Source organism: Trachymyrmex cornetzi, unplaced genomic scaffold (assembly GCF_001594075.2).
Source record: "Trachymyrmex cornetzi isolate Tcor2-1 unplaced genomic scaffold, Tcor1.1 scaffold171, whole genome shotgun sequence".
Taxonomy (NCBI): domain Eukaryota; kingdom Metazoa; phylum Arthropoda; class Insecta; order Hymenoptera; family Formicidae; genus Trachymyrmex; species Trachymyrmex cornetzi.
In genome coordinates, this window is record NW_017296321.1 from 58554 (window position 1) to 67695 (window position 9142).

At 36.6% G+C, this 9142-nt stretch overlaps 1 protein-coding gene across 1 annotated transcript in view; it reads right to left on the bottom strand.

Annotated features, from left to right (window-relative positions):
- Nucleotides 1-7604, bottom strand: part of LOC108759163 (ABC transporter G family member 20) — a 54032-nt gene extending 46428 nt beyond the window's left edge. Inside the window, exons 1-6 of the mRNA XM_018504475.1 lie at nt 7314-7604; nt 5850-6094; nt 5454-5631; nt 5279-5372; nt 4895-5119; nt 3926-4029 (exon numbers count right to left, since the gene is read on the bottom strand). Coding sequence (XP_018359977.1) covers nt 3926-4029; nt 4895-5119; nt 5279-5372; nt 5454-5631; nt 5850-6094; nt 7314-7417 — 950 coding nt within the window. The 5' untranslated portion in view covers nt 7418-7604. The remainder of the gene's footprint in view (nt 1-3925; nt 4030-4894; nt 5120-5278; nt 5373-5453; nt 5632-5849; nt 6095-7313) is intronic.
- Between the last annotated feature and the right edge of the window lie 1538 nt (nt 7605-9142).

Genomic DNA, 9142 nt, shown 5'->3' on the forward strand with positions numbered 1-9142 from the left:
TCATTACATGCGATCATCAAGCGTCGAGCATCTATGCAAAAACTTATTGCACATAATTCTGAAATTTCTGTTTCCAGCTTCTTTAAGCAAAATAGTAAATTAAGAGAGGTTATGTTTTAATATACACTACTATCCTGGCGGGAAAGCTCCGATTGCACACATTACATATTGCACACATGCGTCGCTAATTAGCCAATTTAAAAATAAAATATTCCCATTGCTAAAGCAGTAAAAAATTACTAGACACCAGCTGATATGAGTGGTGTGTGCAATCGGGATTGTAGGCAAACGGGATCATTCCGTAATCGAATTCAATGCGTTTCAGTGAAATTATTCAATGTATCACTGCGCATGCTCTGACGCTCGATGCTTGACGTTCCTAGGCTGGGTTCGGGGAGACGCTATTAGCGCTATTTGTGTCTCCATCGTCCATTAAATGTGAAACAAGGATAGTATATCACAAATAGAGTTGATAGCACGCTTCCCGAACGCAGCTTTAGAGTCTCGTACAGGGACTCCAGATGCTCCCATGTAAAAGCACCTTATAGTGAGTTTAGCATTCACCATAGTACACACGGTTCTGCCAAAACTCCATATTCCTGTATGCTGTGTACAATAATGTCGTGTGCGCAATGCGCCGTGTGCAATACGTTGGGTACAATGGGAGGGTTCCGATTGCACACATCGCATATTGCACACATGAATCGCTGATTTGCCAATTTAAAAATAAAATAATCTAATTGGCAAAACAGTGGAAAATTACTAGGCACCAGTTGATATGAGTGGTGCGTACAATCAGAAGTGTAGGCAAACGGGATCCTCCCGTGTACAATCACGTCCTGTGCGCAATAGTGTCGTGTGTGCAATATTGTCATGTGTGCAATATTGTCATGTGTGCAATACGCTGTGGACAATAATGTCGTGTGTGCAATGTGCTGTGTATAATAATGTCCTGTGTGCAATATTGTCATGTGTGCAATATTGTCCTGTGTGCAATATTGTCCTATGTGCAATATTGTCATATGTGCAATATTGTCCTGTGTGCAATATTGTCCTGTGTGCAATATTGACATGTGCGGAATATTGTCATGTGTGAAATATTGTCCTGTGTGCAATACGCTGTGGACAGTCATGTCCTGTGCGCAATAATGTCATGTGTGCAATACTGTCATGTGTGCAATATTGTCTTGTGTGCAATACGCTATGGACAATCACGTTCTGTGCTCAATAATGTCATGTGTGCAATATTGTCCTGTGTGCAATACGCTGTGGACAATCACGTCCTGTGCGCAATAATATCATGTGTGCAATATTGTCCTGTGTGCAATATTGTCATGTGTGCAATATTGTCCTGTGTGCAATATTGTCATGTGTGCAATATTGTCCTGTGTGCAATACGCTGTGGACTATCACGTCCTGTGCGCAAAAATGTCATGTGTGCAATATTGTCCTGTGTACAATATTGTCATGTGTGCAATATTGTCATATGTGCAATACGCTGTGTACAATAACGTCCTGTGCGCAATATTATCGTGTGTGCAATATTGTCGTGTGTGCAATATTGTCCTGTGTGCAATACGCTGTGGACAATAATGTCGTGTGTGCAATGTGCTGTGTACAATAATGTCCTGTGCGCAAAACGCCGTGTGCAATATTGTCATGTGTGCAATACGCTGTGTACAATAATGCCGTGTGCGCAATATGCTGTGTGTAATAATGTCATGTGTGCAATTCGCTGTGTACAATAATGTCCTGTGTGCAAAACGTCGTGTGCAATAATGTCGTGTGTGCAATACGCTGTGTACAATAATGTCCTGTGTGCAATACGCTGTGTGCAATGTTGCTGTGTGCAAACGAAGCTGTAGACAATCGGGATTGTGGTCAAACGGAGCCCTCCCGTCATTAGTAGCATTGCTTGTGTGTTTGATAGAACGGCAACACATGTGTTTGAAAGGTTTGTGTTCAAACTTTTGGGCCCAATAGTTGACATTCGTTCAAAGCGTAAAAAAGAGTAACTTTTTTTGCGTTTAAGAATTCGGAATTTATTCCAAAAAAGCAACATTTGCGGGAAGATTTACTCCATTATTTTATTTTAAAGAAAAATGCTGCAGAATCGCATCGTTTGCTCGTAGATATTTACGGTGAGCATGCTCCATTGAAAACCAGTTGTAAAGAATGGTTTCGGCGATTCAACAATGGTGATTTTGACGTGCGTAACAAAGAAAGCGAAGGTGCACCGAAAAAATTTGAAGATGCAGAATTGCAAGCATTACTCGAAGAAGATTCATATTTATCGCTCGATAGGTTGTCAAAAGAGTTAAATGTTGATAGATCCACTGTTGGAAAAGGTCTACACGCAATGGAAATGGTGCAAAAAGAAGGAAATTTGATGCCATACAAATTGAAAGAGAGAGACATGGTAAGACGTTTTGTCATCTGCGAGATGCTTCATCAACGACAACAAAGGAAGGGTTTTCTACATCGTATCGTAACTGGCGATGAAAAATGGATCTATTACGATAACCCTAAACGCTTGAAAGCATGGGTGATGCTAGGTGAACCAGGTCCATCAACGCCAAAACGAAATATCCATGCTTCGAAGATTATGTTGTGCATCTGGTGGGATCAGAAAGATTATATATTATGAGCTGCTCAAACCGTCCGAAACCATCACTGGCGATCGTTATCGACTACAACTGATACGTTTAAACCAAGCTTTGAAAGAAAAACGACCTGAATGGGACAATAGGCACAACAAGCTGATTCTGTTACATGACAACTGTTGTGCCGCTTTATGGCACGGTTCGGGATCCACAAAGGACTCGAGGAATGGTTTTAGTAGAAGGAAACGCTTTCATGTAGCAGTTTGCAACTATATTAAATATCTTTATTTTCACCAAATACTACTTGTATTGATTTACAATCACAATTCACTTATCGTATTCGCGTCGCGATATATCTACTGTAATAATTCGGACGACGCGACGCGTTATGCTTACTAACTTGACCGAGTTTCTGACCCCTGAGCGCGTGAACGGTCGCGCTTTTTATTCTATAATTTGGGGGTCAGCCCGTCCGTGCTGATCTGTCAGCGTTCCGCTTACGGGACGAGGCCGCGCAAACATCTGAGTTAGCGTTTTCTTTTGTTCTGAGTTTATTTCCCTTCAGGGTTATCTTTTCAATTAACTTTATTGTTTATCTTATTTTAAATAATATGATTTCGTTCGTGTAAGCTAAACACGTATCGTGGCGCAATGGTCACTTGTGCAATATCGCACTCGTGACACAACGCTAGGCCACATGTTGCAAAACCGGTCAAGAAATACTTGGAAGGAGTAAAGTGGGAAATTCTGCCCCACCCGCCGTATTCACCGGACATTGCTTCTTCAGATTTCCATTTGTTCCGATCCATGCAGTCGGCCCTTTCTGGAGAACGATTCAATTCTTATGAAGATATCAAAAAATGGCTTGATGAATGGATCGCTTCAAAAGAACCAGATTTTTTCATTCAAGGAATCCGTTTATTACCGGAAAAGTGGGAGAAAGTTGTCGCTTCCGAAGGAGCATACTTTGAATAAACTCACTTATATAGATTTGTTTAAATAAACACATCTTTTTCTTTTCAAAAAGGGCGGAAACTCATTCCCATACCCAATATATACATATATCTATATGTATATAGGTATATGCGCATGCGCGCGCGCGCGTGTGTGTGTAAATATGGACATACATGAAATTTTAACTGTTTTCGAATTTTGTCATTTTCTTTATTATAACATTGAACATGTTATAATTTGTGTATGAATTATTAAAAATTTTATCAGATTTATCAATCGTTTTAATTTTATAGTAATGATAATAATGATAATAATATGTAACATATTCTTTCTCTCTCATATTATAAAAGAGATTAATAAATATTTACCCATAATGACGCAAAAATTGTATTCCGTTTTTTATCAACAGAGCTTTGAATCTTCTCAATCGTGAAACTCGACGTTCCGAAACTGCTCTGTACTTCGACATTGTCTAAACAATTCGATTTTTTTGTGTTATTAAATAATACATAAGTACACAACGTTGTATATCAATGAGAATAACTTGGATTATTATTACGTATACTTAGGGGTGAGCAAAATATTTAAGGGGATGCTGGAGTGACGGTCGAAGTTAATCAAGGTCGATAGTACAGATTTTTTTAAATTCCAAATTCGACAATAGTGACATCTTTCATTCATTTCTTATAATTATTATATATCGTTGTGTTTCACTCAAACGCATTCATCTGTCCTTATTTACATATTGCAACGCCATCTCTTAGAAAGAGATCAACTAAAATAGTGCTCGGTGTCATGGCTTCACGTCAACTTTATTCGTGGCATACGAACGAAATTTTTATCGACTCTTTCCTCTTATACTAAAGCTCCTAGCTCATTTTTACAGGCACAGTATTGTTTTTCGAGGTTTTCTGTAGACTGCAAGCTATTTATTTTAAACGAGTAAAATCTGAAACTCTTGTATGCAGCATATATTGTGATGTGTCGACTACAGAAGCCGATAACAAAACTGTAAGTCTTAAATTTTCTTTCATTTTTCGTATTAAATTGTAGTTTGCAGCCTGTGTTGTTGTCGATACTTTAATTGTGGAGAAGGACTTTTCAATCCGTAAGTGCAATTAAGAGAAACGAGTCGAGCAAAATTAATCATACTTTATTGGTAAAACAGGGCACTCCAGCATCCCCTTAAAAAATGTATTTAAATACAAAATACTAAAAAGGTATTTAAATGCAAAATAAAAAGTAACTCTCAAAAAGTGTATTCAAATACGAAATACAAAATACAAAAATGTATTTAAATACGTATTTTAAATACATGTATTTCAAATACTACCCACCCCTGCATATACTTTTGTTTGTTCATATTTATTTTCATTTTGGTACAAGCCGTTGCTGTTGATACATTCCACTTTGGATTCCTGAGCTTCATTCAGAGTAACTGTATTATTCTGGGCCTCGCACAGTTTCAGGAAGGTTTCCTCCAAGGATGAGCATTGAAATTGATTCAACAATTTTTGAGGCGTCGATTCCACCAATAATTTACCACATCTCATCAAACCAATCTGCATAGCATTGAAGATGCACGAATTCATTTCATCGATCAGAACAATTTTTTTTTCAAATTAAAGAATGGCTTTTATATGAGTTTCCTTAAAAGCTAGAATATTATGTAACAAGTTTTGTTATAATTATTAGGATTAATTTACAATAACGAAACTTACTCGATTAGCATCTTTAGCTTCCTCAATATAATGCGTCGTGATTAACGCAGTAATACCATTCTCTTCTGTGATCTGAATCAAATAGGCCCAAATGCTACGAAAAAAAGTTTATTCAAGCATTTTTCTATTATTCTTTGTTCATTGTGCTAAAAAAGAATTAACAAAATCTACTTGCTTTTCTCTCAAAATTGGATCCAAGCCCACAGTGGGTTCGTCAAGAATTAGAATTTCAGGCATATGCAACAATGCAGCGGCAAGGGAAACTCTTCTTTGCTCACCTCCACTCATGTTCTTCACTAGGCGATTTGCTGGGGGTAGTTGAAGCAACTCCGACAAGAATTTTTGTTTCATGTCTTAGAAAGAATAGTTTTATCAAAATATAGTTATTTTATTAAAATATTTTACGCTATAAAATATCTTCCGTACGAGTAATTCAAAATAGAAGCTGGGACTGTTTGAAAAGCTTTTACTCAAAAGTATTTTGTGAAACTTAAATTTTTCAAAATGTATGCGATAACATTTGGCCAGCAATAAGATCCATTACTCAATCCGTATCTATTATATATCTTACCGATCTCTTCATCGTCGAGTCCGTTAATTCTACCGAAATAATACAGGGCATCGCTCGTAGAGAATTCTACCACTAAGGATATCTCTTGCGGCATGTAACCTACTCGAGATCCGGGGATGCCAGAGCTTTCGCTTCCCGGATTTTCCCCTAAGACCAATATTTCTCCGCTATTTAAATGTCGAATCCCAACGATACAGGACAGTAGGGTGGTTTTACCACACCCGCTGGCACCTAACAATCCATATCTGTTTAAAGAAAGGTTTTGTTTACATGCTTCATCTTACTTTAGACGAACAAATTCGAATGGAATGAAGGAATAAAATCGTAAATATTTCTCTTAATCTTGCAATAAAGTTTCATAATCTGCATTTTTCAAAATATGAATTCAGTCTAATCGCGGCAATTAATTAGATAATTATTAGTATCATCGCGATCCCGCTCTATTCGCAAGTTTTCTCCTCACCAGTTCAAGTATTAATATAAAGAAACAAATAGTGTTTCACATTAAGCGTATATGAGTAGCTAACAGCTATAAAAGATTATCTCAACAAAATTCAAACACCTATGAAATTTTGCGTTACGTTGTTACACCCCAAAATCATTATAACTATGAATCTTTATAAAAACGATTTTGTATTGTTTCAATGATTTTTAATTCCGAATTTGCAGTAAAAATGGGAGAATAATTTCAAGAAATAAATTGTCTCTTTAACACATCAAGTCGAATGGACATGTTAATTATGGTTAATCAACTGTTTGATTTAAAATAAAAAGATATGCTGTATGTAGGTTTCTCAAATAATATTTCATATTTGTTACATAATATTATAAATCCAGCAAGTAATCGCAAATATTAATTAATTAACGATTTCATTGCATTTTTCTTTTCTAGAGAGCACTTTTTCGATAGCTTTTTTTGAAAAATTTGAATTGTTTGTTTACAATTCAAAACAAAAATGAATGCACGGAGAAAATTTTATATGTAAAATTACTATAATGTGGTAGTAGCGGACTATCTGTACTGCGGACTATCATGTAAATTATAAGTTTAAATGCTATAGCTATTTTTTTAAAAACAATAATGTAATGTAATTTTTACACTTTTTTATAGTAAAAATTTTTTATTACAAAATCAAAACTTGTTAAATAAAAGATAGTATTGTAAAGATGAGTAAAAAATATATACCTAGCAAATTTTGTTTGCGTACCATAGTAAAAATTAACTGTTTTCATGTTAGAATATGGCTTAAGCACTGGTTTAATAAAATAATTACGTTATTTATGTGATAAAAATTAGTATTACCATAGTAAAGGTTAAGTCGGAATCATGTTGTAATGGTCCATCGAAAATACAAGGCATAGTAAAGTGTAGTTTAAAATTGTATTAAAGCTTAACATAAAATTTTCTCCGTATAGGAAGATGATTAATATTTTGTATTGACATGATAAATAATGGTTACTTACATAGAACCTTTCAAAACGGTCATATTTAGACCATCAAGCACTAACCATCCTTTCTTATAATGCTTTACGGCGTTCCTTATGATCACTGCTTCTGGCTGTACCATCTCGCGAAACAGGTTTGTCAGTTGAAATGGAACAATCTTTCTTCTCAAATGATTTCAAAACAAACGATGACTTCCCTGATGGAAAAATTTTTACGAAACGCTACATTTAGACAAGATTTTAGAAATTTTTAGTTTTTCATAGATATTCGTTGTGGGATGTAGAATGGCGTTGTTTGTTTGAAAAACTAAGAAATCATCTGTCCTCAAATAACATCTCTCTAAGTCTCACTACGAATATATTAGGTGTTGAATTTAATTCCTGCCGTTTTTCGTCTCCAAAATTGATTTGTTTCGAAGGGAAATACTTTAATCAAAGTATTATTAATAAAGTATTATTAATTAGTAATAAAGTAGAAAATAGAGGAAATTACTTTGATTAAGGTATTCAGTCATCTTTCCTTCGAAACAAATCAATTTTGGAGACAAAAACGGCAGAAATTAAGTTTGACACCTAATACACGAAAAATTAAGAATTTCTAAGATCTTGTCTCAATCTATGTAATTTTTCTCTATTTCTTCGTAAAAGTTTTTTTCTGTTAGGGTTTCTAGACGGATTGACGATAAATATACCCAGTAGGGGACACCCCCTCTATAACCTTGACCTTGACATACAGGATGTTACAGAATAAACATTTGTCCTTAAAATGACATATTCCTGACATAATTCTAAGACAATTTTTCCAAAATTCTATGCGTAGCTTAGTTTTTGAATTATAAACGGAAATAGTGAGCGAATTACGGGTCGCGTACGGAAGGTAAGTAGGAGCGGCACAACGCACCGTCCGACGCGGGCGCTCAGTTCTGATCAGTTGCTTGCTACGCTTGAAATGCGTGACACGAAGATAAGCGCACGTACACGTATTTCATCTCCCCTCCCCCCTCTCTCTCCTACCTTGTAAAGATGTCTTCTACCGCAGCCGAACTGGAAAAAAGCAGAATAATTTCGTGATCGTAAATTTCGAGATTCTCATAAGTCCACACCAAATAATAATAAGTTTTTATTTTTTACATTAATTGTATCACGATCACGTTTTGCGAATTTTTGTCTTTCACATTAATTATGTAAGAAACGGCTATATTACCAGTTACAACGTTTACTTTTAAGGGGATGCTGGAGTGAGACGGTCGAAATTAATCAAGGTCGATAAAATCGATTTTGTACCGTCCGCTTACGCCCTCTGGAGGCACAGGCTCTCATTACTTGCATGCGCTATGAGTGCTGTGAACTCTCACGTATCCAGCTGTTTCCAGCCGTGCGCCGTTTCCAGTCGCTCAGTTTGCTCACATGTGTGAGCACAGGGCCTCGTAACTCCTGGTACCACCGTTAGTGGTGCCCTCAGCTTATGACTCCCGGAAAAGCAGAACTAATATTCAATATGGCCGCTATATATATAGGTTGTCATGGCATATATATATCATATATAGGGTGTCTGATCCAGTATGATCACCCGCAATCAGGATGCACTACAAGATCAAGCGTTTTATAAGCGAATCTACCGAAATCGGATCAGACAGAGAACCTGGATCAGACACCCTATATATGATATATATATGCCATGACAACCTATATATATAGCGGCCATATTGAATATTAGTTCTGCTTTTCCGGGAGTCATAAGCTGAGTGCACCACTAACGGTGGTACCGCGTTTACAAGAGGGGAGTTGGGAGGCCCTGGCTCGTACAAGCGTGCAATAGATGTCCCTGTCAAGAGTGGCGTCTCCGC